At 43.8% G+C, this 15,246-nt stretch overlaps 1 protein-coding gene across 1 annotated transcript in view; it reads right to left on the reverse strand.

Moving 5' to 3' along the window:
- Positions 1–15,246, reverse strand: part of LOC143957050 (uncharacterized) — a 118,908-nt gene that overhangs the window by 16,891 nt on the left and 86,771 nt on the right. Inside the window, exons 3-5 of the mRNA XM_077467184.1 lie at positions 11,692–11,772; positions 9,492–9,572; positions 7,297–7,377 (exon numbers count right to left, since the gene is read on the reverse strand). Of these exons, the coding sequence (XP_077323310.1) occupies positions 7,297–7,377; positions 9,492–9,572; positions 11,692–11,772 (243 nt within the window). The remainder of the gene's footprint in view (positions 1–7,296; positions 7,378–9,491; positions 9,573–11,691; positions 11,773–15,246) is intronic.

Genomic DNA, 15,246 nt, shown 5'->3' on the forward strand with positions numbered 1-15,246 from the left:
CTACCCGCCTGCACACTGCGAACATGAAATCCCACGCCACTCTGTCGAAGGCCTTCTCCGCGTCGGTGGACAGGAGAAGGCCCTCGACAGTGCTCCCCCCAATGCAATGTAAGAGATTCACCACCTTGATGACATTATCCCGGGCCTCTCTCCCGGGCATAAATCCCGCCTGCTCCGGCCCAATCAACTCAGGCAGAAGTGTGCTCAGCCTTGTAGCTATGATTTTTGACAGAAGCTTTATATCTAAGTTGAGCAGCGAAATCGGCCGGTAGCTTGAGCAAACACTAGGGTCCTTCCCCGGTTTGGGGAGCACCGTAATGTGCGCCAAGTTAAAGGTTGGTGGGACCTCCTGGAGCGCGGAGAGAGAATTCAAGGCCTTCAATAAGGGTGTCACCAATAGAGGCGCGAAGGTCTTATAGTAGATGGCCGAAAAGCCATCTGGGCCTGGGCTCTTCCCAGTTTCAATGCTTGAATAGCCTGGGTGAGCTCCGAGGCTGCAATAGGTCTGTCCAGTTCCCTGGCGTCATCTGCCGAGAGACCCGGCATACCACTGCGTTGAATGTACTGTTCTATGATCTCGCGTCTCGACCCTTCTACCATTGCTGGCTTATGCGAGGGCGGTATGTTATATAGCTTAGAGTAAAATCTATGGAATTCCGCCGCAATACCGTCCGTATCATGTACCAGTCGGTTCTCACGGTTCCTGATCTGGGTGATGGTATGGGAGGCCCGCACCCCCCTCAATGCTCGTGCCAAAAATTTGCCACTTTTGTTGCCATGTTCGTAAAAAAAGCCCAGACGGAAGAACAAAATCCGCTTAGCCCGTAGGTCTAACTTATCCTGCAGAGCCCTGCGTGCCAGCAGGAGATCATCAGCCAGGGCTACTGCCGCTGACCTCTTGTGTTGTGCTTCTAGAGCCCTTACTCTTGCGAAAGTGTCTTTTAAGTCCTGTTCCGCTACTTTTTTCTTCTGTGCTGCCAGGCCCATCAGTCTGCCCCTGAGGACACATTTGTGTGCCTCCCATACAGTCATATGGGAAACGTCAGCAATCGTATTTTCTCTAAAATAGTGTTGTATAGTCTCCCTTATCTGTTCCAAGGTCGTGGGGTCCGTCAACAATGCGGGATTAAGTCGCCAGCTACTCGATTGTCGGCGAGTCGTCTGTAGTGTTAATGTCATTGAGATCGGCGCGTGATCGGACACCGATCTCGTCCCAATGCGTGCGTCTAGCATAGTAGGCAAGTCCCTTTGTGTCAGAAATAGAAAGTCTATGCGAGTGTATTTGTTGTGGATAGCGGAGAAATAAGTGTAATCTCTACCCTGGGGGTGCTTGACCCGCCACGAGTCCATCAGCGCCATAGAGTGCAGCAGAGACCTTATTTTCTTAAGTTTACGATACGAAATCGCGGACTTGCCATCTGAAGTATCCTGGAGGGGGTCCAACGAGATATTGAAATCCCCCCCCAGGAGTATGCACCCCGCGGCAAACCCAGAGAGCTCATCAATCAACCTCTGACAAAAGCTCACATGTGCTACATTTGGGAAGTAGACATTCGCCAGCGTGATGGGGAATCCCCCCACCGTTCCCTTGAGGAAGAGGAACCGTCCCTCAGGATCTGCTAGTTGCTGTGTGAGCTCGAATCCAGAGTCTCTTCCCAGCAGGATTGAGACCCCTTTAGTCTTCGAGTCAGGGCTAGCCGCATGAAATGCTTTTGGGAAGCATTGGTTCGTCAATTTAGGAATCGCACTAGCCCTGAAGTGTGTTTCCTGTAAAAACACAAAGGACGGTCTCCCTTTCCCCAAATGGCGTAGCAGTTGCGACCTTTTTTGTGGAATGTTGAGACCACGCACGTTGTGCGAAATCACGGTAGGATTCCCACCCAAAGCAGAGTAAATCATTGTGTAGCAGGAAAAGGGGTGAGAGAGGGAAAGAGGAAATGGGAATCAGAGAAAAGAAATGAAGGGGGGGAACAGGGGAGAAGCCACAGGAGGCAGGGGGAGCAGTGGGGGGAAAGGAAAAAGGGAGGAAAGGGAGAGGAGGAGAGTGCGTAGTGTAGAAAGGTGGGAGAGGGGAAGAAGTAGAAGTAAGGGGGCCCACTTAACCGACACCAAGCAAGTGGGTCAAAGAGAACTGGTAATGAACCTCTGGAGGGCGGCCCCCAGAGGTGATTCCTGAGAAGTGGGGCCGTGAATTGACCCACCCAACGACAACCCTGGGAAGCCAGGAAAGTCAATCAGGGAGCCAATTCACATCACCCCTTGTGGGGGTAGTGGGAGTAACGCCCAGAACAATGTCAACAGTCCAGGTCCCAGGTGATCCGGGACAAGTGGTCTGTGTCCAAACTTCAGCCGCTCTCCGCACCCCCCCAGCCCCATGTTTAGTGTGCTGAAACTTAACCAAAGTATAACATATATATCACCATAACCATAGTCCCCAATGAGGGGAAAAACCACAATAAAGCCACCGTGTGGCACCTATAATAGTCAGTTCAGCTGACCGATGCTGCGGGTCGCCCAACATCCATAAGTGCAGCTCGGCCCGTGGCATCCCTCTACAAGAGCACGTCGACATGCCCTGTCTCCAAACTCAGTACTCAGTAATCAGGCAACAGCAAGCCATGTGCAGCACTTACGCTGGTGATCAAGTCCTTCTCCGACGAATGTTGGGGTGATGTATCTTTGAAATCTAGCCGGTATGGTTGCAAAATTGGGAGGAAAAATCACCCTGAGCCCTTCGTGCTTCCGAACGGTAGGCCGCTATGCGGTCGGCTGCCACTCTCTTACGGGCAAATGAGCCAAAGGTAGAACGAACTAACCATACGAACAAAAAGAAAAGGTGCCAAAAACCAAAGGAAAAAAACTGTCAACGAACGTTAAAACGAAACTTGTATCCGAAGAGCCGACCTCAAGGTTCTCGACTGGTCTTGGCCGTCCCTTAATGTCTAAAGCTCGGGTGAAGCATCCTTAGACGAGCGATCATTATTCTGGATCCGGGTTCATCTGTAGGGCTCTAGGAGCAGAGGAACGTCTGGGAGTAGCGCTGGTGCCCGGTGTAGGTTGTTTCTGGAACTTCCCCCTTTTGTGCGGGGGTTTAGGGGGGGTGGAATGCGGAGACCCCCGGGAGGACTGGGAAGCAGGTGCATAGTGAAAGTCCCTGTACCAGTCAGGAAGCTCAAGCTGGGGTAATTGAATGTCCCGGCAGAAACCTGGTAGGTCATCAGGCGTGCGCAAATACAGTTGTCTGCCCGAGTAAGTCACATTCAGAGCAAATGGGAATTTCCACTTATAAGGGATATTTTGTCTCCGTAATGCCTCCAGCAGGGGGCATAACGCACGTCTGTTGCTTAAGGTTATGGGCGAGAGATCCTGAAAGATGGCGATTTCAGTGTCATTAAACGTGATGTGGGCATTGCGCCATGCTTTCGCCATAATGTCCTCTTTCAGTTTAAAGTCCGGGAGACAGCATATCACATCTCGTGGGGGGGCCGTATCTGCAGGCCTGGCTCTCAGGGCTCTGTGAGCCCGCACAAAGTCAATTGGCGTGTCAGTTTGGCGTTCCAACAGTTCATTAAACACATATTGTAGGGCAGAAGGGATGTTGCTGGGTTCAACCGACTCCGGGATGCCCCGTACCCTAATGTTGTTCCTTCTCCCGCTATTGTCCAAATCCTCCAACTGCCTGTTCATTTCAATGAGATGGGCCGTGTGTGAATCAGTGATTTTGTCCAGGCGGGCTATAGCTTTGTCTCGGCGTGTGCCAGCCTTCTCTACTCCCTCTAGCTTCTCTGAAATAGATAAAACGTCTGCCTTCAGTTCTGTGATGGCGGATGAAAAAGTGCCCTTAATATCCGCTGCTATTTTCATCATGTCAGTGAGGGTGAGTGGGTGATCCGCCTGTGCTTCCCTTACCTCCTCCTCATATGCGGATTGCGAATCCTCGCTGAACTCGTCCTCACCACGAGGCTGCACCATCTTGGATAAGGCCTTGATGCGGCGGGGTTGTGTTTTAAAGATATCTGGGATGCTCCTGGTGCCCGAGATCGGTGTGGAACGACGTGAGCGGCTGCCAGAGTTGTGGCGGGTGGATCTGCTCATGGTCGCCGGTGGTTACGGTGAATATCGTGCTGTCAGGGCTGAGGGTTTAGCGGAGCTCCTCTAGTCTGCTGCCATCCGCTCCGAGCTCCAAGCCACGCCCCCTCCAGCCTTATTTTAGACCCTGTGATGTCATCACTGGGTCTCTGTACTTCTCTATTCCTTTAGCCAGGAAATGATAAAGGCCTTATCTGGCTTGCTGCAGGTTTTAATACATATTGAGAGAAGCTCACAGTGTGCAGCAAAATCTGAATTAACTATTTCAGTATAGAAAAGTAGCCTGTACAACTGTGTAATATTAAATGTAAGGCTGGAGCTCAGCTTTAAATGCTTTGCCAAAAAATGTGCTCATATGTGTGATTGAGTCAGATTCACTGGTCCGCCTCCCATTAAATTGAATTTCAGTCTGACAAAGAGAATCTGAAAACAAACAGCTCCTGCTGCACTTTCTCTTTAAAATTGTTTCACCAGTGTTATAAGGAAACCCTTTATTGAATGTTTGAATTGTATATATCAATTTTTTTATGCTATTACAGTAGGGAAAATAATTATTTGATCCCCTTCAAATTTTGTAAGTTTGCCCACTCACAAAGAAATGAAGGGTGTATATTAAAGCATAACTTCACTTATGTTGAGAAGAAAATATTCCCCTCTGGGTGATCTACGCACATTACAAGAATTTTAACAAACTTTGTTTCAGATTCCTACCTTTTAGTATTCTGAAGAAATTTGTCTAATGGGAGTGGTTTCATAATTATCAATCAGCTGTGCACTTGCACAACACTAATGAGGAAAGCTTCTGGGCCTGCATCCCTTTAGACATGATTTCCTTTTGGGAGTATCTCACCAAAAATTAAATTTTTGTTGCAGGGGATTCCTGAAATCTGACTTGTATCTTAGTGCATACTTCTGGGAAAATTGCTGAACCAATCACATAAGCAGGAAATTATTTTTCTGGGGGGGGGGGGGGGGGGGCGGTAGGGTAGCCATAATGCATTTTCAGAAAATTACAGAGTTGCAGATTGAAAAGGAAATATAATTTTTAATAAAATTCAATTACAATATGACTTGTGTCGCAATTGTATACGCTAAATTATTTTTCTTTATTTGATATTTTTTCCCCCCCATGAAATTGGAGTTACCCTTTAAATGATAGAGACAGAATATAAATCAAAAATCGAGACAAAACACATAAAACAAATGCTGTAAATTAAGTTGCAGTCCAGTGAGTACAATAAGTATTTGATCTCCATGCAAAACATGACTTAGTACTTGATGGAGAAGCCCCTGTTGGCAAGCACAGAGGCAAGACATTTCTTCTAGTTGTGACCAGGTTTGCATACATCTCAGGAGGATTTTGGTCCACTATTCTTTACAGATCTTCTCTAAATCCTTAAGGTTTCTTAGCTGTCACTAGGAAACTCAAAGTTTCAGCTCCCTCCATATATTTTCTATAGAATTAGGGTCTGGAGACTGGCTAGGCCACTCCATGACCTTATTCTTGCTCTTCTTAAGCCACTCTTTTGTTCCCTTGGCAGTATGTTTTAGTTCATTGTCATGCTGAAAAACCCATCTATGACCCATCTTCAGTGTTCTGGCTGAGGGAAGAAGGTTCTCATCCAAGATTTTACAATACATGGCCCCATCCCTTGGCCCCTCAATCGGCAAAGTCAGTCTGTACCTCTAACAGAGACACAGCCTCAAAGCATAATGTTTCCACCTCCATGCTCGACTGCAGGGATGCTGTTCTTTGGGTCATAGTCAGCATTTTTCTTCCTTCCAAACACGGCAAGTCCCTCTCCTCAAGAAGGCACATGTACAGTCATGCCAAGGAACATCTAAATGGTTCAAAGCAGGACTGAGAGAAAGTGCTGTGGTCAGATGAGACCAAAATTGAGCTCATCGTCATTAACTCGACTCGCTGTGTTTGGAGTTAGAAAAATGCTTACTGTGACCCTGAGAACACCATCCTTACAATCAAGCATGGAGATGGAAACATGATGTTGGGGCCGTTTCTCTGCTAAAGGTACAGGCTGACTTTGCCACATTGAGGGGCCAATAGATGGGGCCATGTATTGTAAAATCTTGGGTGAGAACCCTCTTCCCTCAGCCAGAACACTGAAGATGGGTCATGAATGGGTCTTCCAGCATCACAATGACCCATAACATACCACCAAGGGCAACAAAGGAGTGGCTCAAGATAAGGCACGTTAAGGACATGGTGTGGCCTAGTCAGTCTCCAGACGTTAATGCTATAGAAAATGTATGGAGGGAGGTTAAACGTCGAGTTGCCAAGCGACAGCCAAGAAACCTTAAGGATTTAAAGAAGATCTGTAAATAAGAGTGGACCAAAAGCCTCCTGAGATGTGTGCAAACCTGGTCACCAACTACATGAAACGTCTTTCTTCTGTGCCTGCCAACAAGGGTTTCACCACCAAGTACTAAGTCATGTTTTGCTTGGGGATCGAATACCTATTTTACTCACTGAACTGCAACTCAATTTATAACATTTGTATAATGTGTTATTTCTGGATTTTTGGTTGATATTCTGTCTCTATCATTTCAAATACACCTAAGATAAAAAATATAGACCCCTTCATTTCTTTGTAAGTGGGCAAACTTACAAAATCTGTAGGGGATCAAATAATTGTTTTCCCCACTGTATATACACAGTAAAAAAGTACATATAAAATATTAGTACTAGAAATTGTAAAACCAACAGAAAAAATTAAATTAAATTGACCAAAACAATTATAGATTCCTATTGAATTTCTTGACATATAGTTATTGTAAAAAACTTAGATCCATATTGAACTTATGAACATACTTATAAGGTTCTCAGCACAAGTTCCTGAATCTAATTTATATTTGACTTCTGTAATCCCCTTTACAGCATGGTACCTTAGAAAGCTTTTATAGCTTGTACAGTACTGCCATTCTAAAGATGTGAACCTACTTGTAGATGGAAAGACCCCAGGGGTGACCATATCAATGATGAAAATAATCAACATTACATATAACTACTGGGTATCCCCAAAAATATATACTAAATTTCAGGCTTTAATAAAGATAGAGATTTAATCTCATTGGTTCCAGTTCGATAGTGGCAAATATTTCACAAGATTCTCCTATCTTCAAGCTCACCAGTCATGGTGGTAAACCCTGAATTGGCAGAACTCCGTTCTTCTACAGTTCAAAGTTTACCTGAATCTGCTCTGTCTCCTTTTTCTCCCTGTGGTCCTGGTGGTCCCTGCTCTCCTCTTGGTCCAGTTTCTCCAGTAATCCCTGGTGGTCCAGGCAGAATGGAATACATATGTAGTTATATAGATAACTAATACAAGTGTAGTTACATAGATAAATAATACAAGTTTAATCAGATGCTTTCACAAGCCAATAATGGTATGTTTACATCTTGGCAAAACAGGAAGTGACAAAATCCCCATCCTTTCCAGGTTTCTTATATTATAGAGAAGATCGGGGATGTTCTATTGTGGTGGGGGGGGGGGGAACCTGGACCCAGATTGCTTTTTTTTTCTTTAGGAATTTAATTTTTGCTGCAGCATGTTCTATGCATGTTACAGATGCGCCACGTTAAGGGCAGACTAGGGGGACCCCCCCCGCCCATGCACTATATTTAAAGGAATTTTTCTTTTTTCTTGTAGCACTTTAAAGCTGAGTTCTGCCGATATATTTTCTTTTAAAAGCCAGCAGTTACAAATACTGCAGCTGCTGACTTTTAAAATATAGCCACTTACCTGTCCAGGGCACCCCGAAGCCGATCTGTCCCTCAGATCTCGGGTGGAGGCGCCGCCATCTTGCTTAAGGGAATCAGTAAGTGAAGCCTTGCGGCTTCACAGCCTGGTTCCCTTCTGCGCACGCGCGAGTCCCGCTGCACATTCTCACTGGTCTCTGCTGTCTTCTGGGACCTGTGTGTCTCCCAGAAGACAGCAGGGGAGGCGGAGGAGGGGCCAGACATGGCACAGATCACCACGGAGCCTGCAGTGATCTATGCCCGGAAGTGGGAGCAAACACTCTCCCCCTCTGTGGTCAGATGAGACCAAAAGTGCTGTGGTCAGATGAGACCAAAATTGAGCTCATCGTCATTAACTCGACTCGCTGTGTTTGGAGTTAGAAAAATGCTTACTATGACCCTGAGAACACCATCCTTACAATCAAGCATGGAGATGGAAACATGATGTTGGGGCCGTTTCTCTGCTAAAGGTACAGGCTGACTTTGCCACATTGAGGGGCCAATAGATGGGGCCATGTATTGTAAAATCTTGGGTGAGAACCCTCTTCCCTCAGCCAGAACACTGAAGATGGGTCATGAATGGGTCTTCCAGCATCACAATGACCCATAACATACCACCAAGGGCAACAAAGGAGTGGCTCAAGATAAGGCACGTTAAGGACATGGTGTGGCCTAGTCAGTCTCCAGACGTTAATGCTATAGAAAATGTATGGAGGGAGGTTAAACGTCGAGTTGCCAAGCGACAGCCAAGAAACCTTAAGGATTTAAAGAAGATCTGTAAATAAGAGTGGACCAAAAGCCTCCTGAGATGTGTGCAAACCTGGTCACCAACTACATGAAACGTCTTTCTTCTGTGCCTGCCAACAAGGGTTTCACCACCAAGTACTAAGTCATGTTTTGCTTGGGGATCGAATACCTATTTTACTCACTGAACTGCAACTCAATTTATAACATTTGTATAATGTGTTATTTCTGGATTTTTGGTTGATATTCTGTCTCTATCATTTCAAATACACCTAAGATAAAAAATATAGACCCCTTCATTTCTTTGTAAGTGGGCAAACTTACAAAATCTGTAGGGGATCAAATAATTGTTTTCCCCACTGTATATACACAGTAAAAAAGTACATATAAAATATTAGTACTAGAAATTGTAAAACCAACAGAAAAAATTAAATTAAATTGACCAAAACAATTATAGATTCCTATTGAATTTCTTGACATATAGTTATTGTAAAAAACTTAGATCCATATTGAACTTATGAACATACTTATAAGGTTCTCAGCACAAGTTCCTGAATCTAATTTATATTTGACTTCTGTAATCCCCTTTACAGCATGGTACCTTAGAAAGCTTTTATAGCTTGTACAGTACTGCCATTCTAAAGATGTGAACCTACTTGTAGATGGAAAGACCCCAGGGGTGACCATATCAATGATGAAAATAATCAACATTACATATAACTACTGGGTATCCCCAAAAATATATACTAAATTTCAGGCTTTAATAAAGATAGAGATTTAATCTCATTGGTTCCAGTTCGATAGTGGCAAATATTTCACAAGATTCTCCTATCTTCAAGCTCACCAGTCATGGTGGTAAACCCTGAATTGGCAGAACTCCGTTCTTCTACAGTTCAAAGTTTACCTGAATCTGCTCTGTCTCCTTTTTCTCCCTGTGGTCCTGGTGGTCCCTGCTCTCCTCTTGGTCCAGTTTCTCCAGTAATCCCTGGTGGTCCAGGCAGAATGGAATACATATGTAGTTATATAGATAACTAATACAAGTGTAGTTACATAGATAAATAATACAAGTTTAATCAGATGCTTTCACAAGCCAATAATGGTATGTTTACATCTTGGCAAAACAGGAAGTGACAAAATCCCCATCCTTTCCAGGTTTCTTATATTATAGAGAAGATCGGGGATGTTCTATTGTGGTGGGGGGGGAACCTGGACCCAGATTGCTTTATTTTTCTTTAGGAATTTAATTTTTGCTGCAGCATGTTCTATGCATGTTACAGATGCGCCACGTTAAGGGCAGACTAGGGGGACCCCCCCCCCCCCCCCCGCCCATGCACTATATTTAAAGGAATTTTTCTTTTTTCTTGTAGCACTTTAAAGCGGAGTTCTGCCGATATATTTTCTTTTAAAAGCCAGCAGTTACAAATACTGCAGCTGCTGACTTTTAAAATATAGCCACTTACCTGTCCAGGGCACCCCGAAGCCGATCTGTCCCTCAGATCTCGGGTGGAGGCGCCGCCATCTTGCTTAAGGGAATCAGTAAGTGAAGCCTTGCGGCTTCACAGCCTGGTTCCCTTCTGCGCACGCGCGAGTCCCGCTGCACATTCTCACTGGTCTCTGCTGTCTTCTGGGACCTGTGTGTCTCCCAGAAGACAGCAGGGGAGGCGGAGGAGGGGCCAGACATGGCACAGATCACCACGGAGCCTGCAGTGATCTATGCCCGGAAGTGGGAGCAAACACTCTCCCCCTCTGTGGTCAGATGAGACCAAAAGTGCTGTGGTCAGATGAGACCAAAATTGAGCTCATCGTCATTAACTCGACTCGCTGTGTTTGGAGTTAGAAAAATGCTTACTATGACCCTGAGAACACCATCCTTACAATCAAGCATGGAGATGGAAACATGATGTTGGGGCCGTTTCTCTGCTAAAGGTACAGGCTGACTTTGCCACATTGAGGGGCCAATAGATGGGGCCATGTATTGTAAAATCTTGGGTGAGAACCCTCTTCCCTCAGCCAGAACACTGAAGATGGGTCATGAATGGGTCTTCCAGCATCACAATGACCCATAACATACCACCAAGGGCAACAAAGGAGTGGCTCAAGATAAGGCACGTTAAGGACATGGTGTGGCCTAGTCAGTCTCCAGACGTTAATGCTATAGAAAATGTATGGAGGGAGGTTAAACGTCGAGTTGCCAAGCGACAGCCAAGAAACCTTAAGGATTTAAAGAAGATCTGTAAATAAGAGTGGACCAAAAGCCTCCTGAGATGTGTGCAAACCTGGTCACCAACTACATGAAACGTCTTTCTTCTGTGCCTGCCAACAAGGGTTTCACCACCAAGTACTAAGTCATGTTTTGCTTGGGGATCGAATACCTATTTTACTCACTGAACTGCAACTCAATTTATAACATTTGTATAATGTGTTATTTCTGGATTTTTGGTTGATATTCTGTCTCTATCATTTCAAATACACCTAAGATAAAAAATATAGACCCCTTCATTTCTTTGTAAGTGGGCAAACTTACAAAATCTGTAGGGGATCAAATAATTGTTTTCCCCACTGTATATACACAGTAAAAAAGTACATATAAAATATTAGTACTAGAAATTGTAAAACCAACAGAAAAAATTAAATTAAATTGACCAAAACAATTATAGATTCCTATTGAATTTCTTGACATATAGTTATTGTAAAAAACTTAGATCCATATTGAACTTATGAACATACTTATAAGGTTCTCAGCACAAGTTCCTGAATCTAATTTATATTTGACTTCTGTAATCCCCTTTACAGCATGGTACCTTAGAAAGCTTTTATAGCTTGTACAGTACTGCCATTCTAAAGATGTGAACCTACTTGTAGATGGAAAGACCCCAGGGGTGACCATATCAATGATGAAAATAATCAACATTACATATAACTACTGGGTATCCCCAAAAATATATACTAAATTTCAGGTTTTAATAAAGATAGAGATTTAATCTCATTGGTTCCAGTTCGATAGTGGCAAATATTTCACAAGATTCTCCTATCTTCAAGCTCACCAGTCATGGTGGTAAACCCTGAATTGGCAGAACTCCGTTCTTCTACAGTTCAAAGTTTACCTGAATCTGCTCTGTCTCCTTTTTCTCCCTGTGGTCCTGGTGGTCCCTGCTCTCCTCTTGGTCCAGTTTCTCCAGTAATCCCTGGTGGTCCAGGCAGAATGGAATACATATGTAGTTATATAGATAACTAATACAAGTGTAGTTACATAGATAAATAATACAAGTTTAATCAGATGCTTTCACAAGGCAATAATGGTATGTTTACATCTTGGCAAAACAGGAAGTGACAAAATCCCCATCCTTTCCAGGTTTCTTATATTATAGAGAAGATCGGGGATGTTCTATTGTGGTGGGGGGGGGGGAACCTGGACCCAGATTGCTTTTTTTTTCTTTAGGAATTTAATTTTTGCTGCAGCATGTTCTATGCATGTTACAGATGCGCCACGTTAAGGGCAGACTAGGGGGACCCCCCCCCCCCGCCCATGCACTATATTTAAAGGAATTTTTCTTTTTTCTTGTAGCACTTTAAAGCGGAGTTCTGCCGATATATTTTCTTTTAAAAGCCAGCAGTTACAAATACTGCAGCTGCTGACTTTTAAAATATGGCCACTTACCTGTCCAGGGCACCCCGAAGCCGATCTGTCCCTCAGATCTCGGGTGGAGGCGCCGCCATCTTGCTTAAGGGAATCAGTAAGTGAAGCCTTGCGGCTTCACAGCCTGGTTCCCTTCTGCGCATGCGCGAGTCCCGCGGCACATTCTCACTGGTCTCTGCTGTCTTCTGGGACCTGTGTGTCTCCCAGAAGACAGCAGGGGAGGCGGAGGAGGGGCCAGACATGGCACAGATCACCACGGAGCCTGCAGTGATCTATGCCCGGAAGTGGGAGCAAACACTCTCCCCCTCCCCCCCCAAAAGGTGCCAAATGTGACACCGGAGGGGGGGGAGGAATCCGATCAGCGGATGTCCCATTTTTGGGTGGAACTCCACTTTAAGTATCATTAAAAATCACTGCTCCTTTAAAAACTGTCACTCCGCTCCTACATGTAAAAATCATAACTTTTTTTGCTAGAAAATCACTCAGAATCCTCTAAAAAAAATTCTCCATAGGCAATGCTTTAAAATTTTTTACAGGTTGTCTGGGGTGGAATTGTTTTGCGACAATTCCACACAGTTTACATATGTGGGCGCAATGTAAGTTTGCATTCGCATCTGCGTGCAAGCATGCAGGGACAGGGGCACTTTATAGTAGTCAAGCGCTGGTGTGGTAAAAAATACTCAAAAAATTACTCAAAAGATTAATAATAAAAATAACCATAAAAACTTCACCAAAATGTCTTCTCGTAGAAATGTAAAAAAACTATATGAATTACTAGTGCGCTAATATCAATAATCTAGAATCAATAATTATGTGAATAAATATATATATATATATATATATATATACAGTGGTGTGAAAAAGTGTTTGCCCCCTTCCTCATTTCCTGTTCCTTTGCATGTTTGTCACACTTAAGTGTTTCGGAACATCAAACCAATTTAAACAATAGTCAAGGACAACACAAGTAAACACAAAATGCAATTTGTAAATGAAGGTGCTTATTATTAAAGGTGAAAAAAAATCCAAACCATCATGGCCCTGTGTGAAAAAGTGATTGCCCCCCTTGTTAAAACATACTATAACTGTGGTTGTCCACACCTGAGTTCAATTTCTCTAGCCACACCCAGGCCTGATTATTGCCACACCTGTTCACAATCAAGGCATCACTTAAATAGGAGCTGCTTGACACAGTAAGGTCCACCAGAAGATCCTTAAAAGCTACACATCATGCCGAGACCCAAAGAAATTCAGGAACAATTGAGAAAGAAAGTAATTGAGATCTATCAGTCTGGAAAGGGTTATAAAGCCATTTCCAAAGCTTTGGGAATCCAGCGAACCACAGTGAGAGCCATTATCCACAAATGGCGAAGACATGGAACAGTGGTGAACCTTCCCAGGAGTGGCCGGCCGCCCAAAATTACCCCAAGAGCGCAGCGATGACTCATCCAAGAGGTCACAAAAGACCCCACAACAACGTCCAAGGAACTGCAGGCCTCACTTGCCTCAGTTAAGGTCAGCGTTCATGCCTCCACCATCAGGAAAAGACTGGGCAAAAATGGCCTGCATGGCAGAGTTCCAAGGAGAAAACCACTGCTGAGCAAAAAGAACATCAAAGCTCGTCTCAATTTCTCCACAACACATCTTGATGATCCCCAAGACTTTTGGGACAACATTCTGTGGACCGATGAGACAAAAGTGGAACTCTTTGGAAGGTGTGTGTCCAAGTATATCTGGCGTAGAAGGAACACTGCATTTCATAAAAAGAACATTATACCAACAGTAAAATATGGTGGTGGTAGTGTGATGGTCTGGGGCTGTTTTGCTGCTTCAGGACCTGGAAGACTTGCCGTGATAAAAGGAACTATGAATTCTGCTGTCTACCAAGAGATCCTGAAGGAGAATGTCCGACCATCTGTTCGTGTACTCAAGCTGAAACGAACTTGGGTTCTGCAGCAGGACAATGATCCTAAACACACCAGCAAGTCCACCACCGAATGGCTGAAGAAAAACAAAATGAAGACTTTGGAGTGGCCTAGCCAAAGTCCTGACCTGAATCCTATTGAGATGTTGTGGTATGACCTTAAAAAGGCCGTTCATGCTCGAAAACCCTCTAATGTAACTGAATTAGGACAATTCTGCAAAGATGAGTGGGCCAAAATTCCTCCAGGACGCTGTAAAAGCCTCATTGCACGTTATCGCAAACGCTTGGTTGCAGTTGTTGCTGCTAAGGGTGGCCCAACCAGTTATTAGGTTTAGGGGGCAATCACTTTTTCACACAGGGCCATGATGGTTTGGATTTTTTTCACCTTTAATAATAAACACCTTCATTTACAAATTGCATTTTGTGTTTACTTGTGTTGTCCTTGGCTATTGTTTAAATTGGTTTGATGTTCCGAAACACTTAAGTGTGACAAACATGCAAAGGAACAGGAAATGAGGAAGGGGGCAAACACTTTTTCACACCACTGTATATATATATAAAAAATTAATTAATAAATATTAAATAACCGTATATATGAAAATAAATTAATTAAATGTGAATTGAAAATTAATTAATTCTCCATAAATAAATACACCTTGTACATAAATAAATAAATATAAATTGATATTCCTTAACTGATGCCTTCCGTGTATATATATGCATAAATAAATACATGTAAATATAAATAAATATGAATAAATTATATTTCTTAATTAATGCCTTCCGTGCGTATAAGAAACTCTTCCTGATGGAATAAGTGGATCCAGAATCTGATCACATACAGCTCCCGTATCTACACATTAATCAGAACACTCCCGTGCGGTGATATCCACAAGACTTAAGATATAGTCCTTAAAATGACTTATCAACCTCAGTCCTTTATATTGTGTCCACAAACACCGTACCACCACAGCTTACACTGCTATTCCACTGTAGCGCATATATCGCTTATCTCTTTGCTCCTTGATTTTTAGCTTTCATTTACCATAGGAGAAAAAAAGAAAAGAGACAAGGGATAGTGTATTACTGCGATATTGGATA

Source organism: Lithobates pipiens, unplaced genomic scaffold (genome assembly GCF_037356315.1).
Source record: "Lithobates pipiens isolate NorthernLeopardFrog02 unplaced genomic scaffold, aLitPip1_a1.2 Scaffold_51, whole genome shotgun sequence".
NCBI classification, from domain to species: Eukaryota; Metazoa; Chordata; class Amphibia; order Anura; family Ranidae; genus Lithobates; species Lithobates pipiens.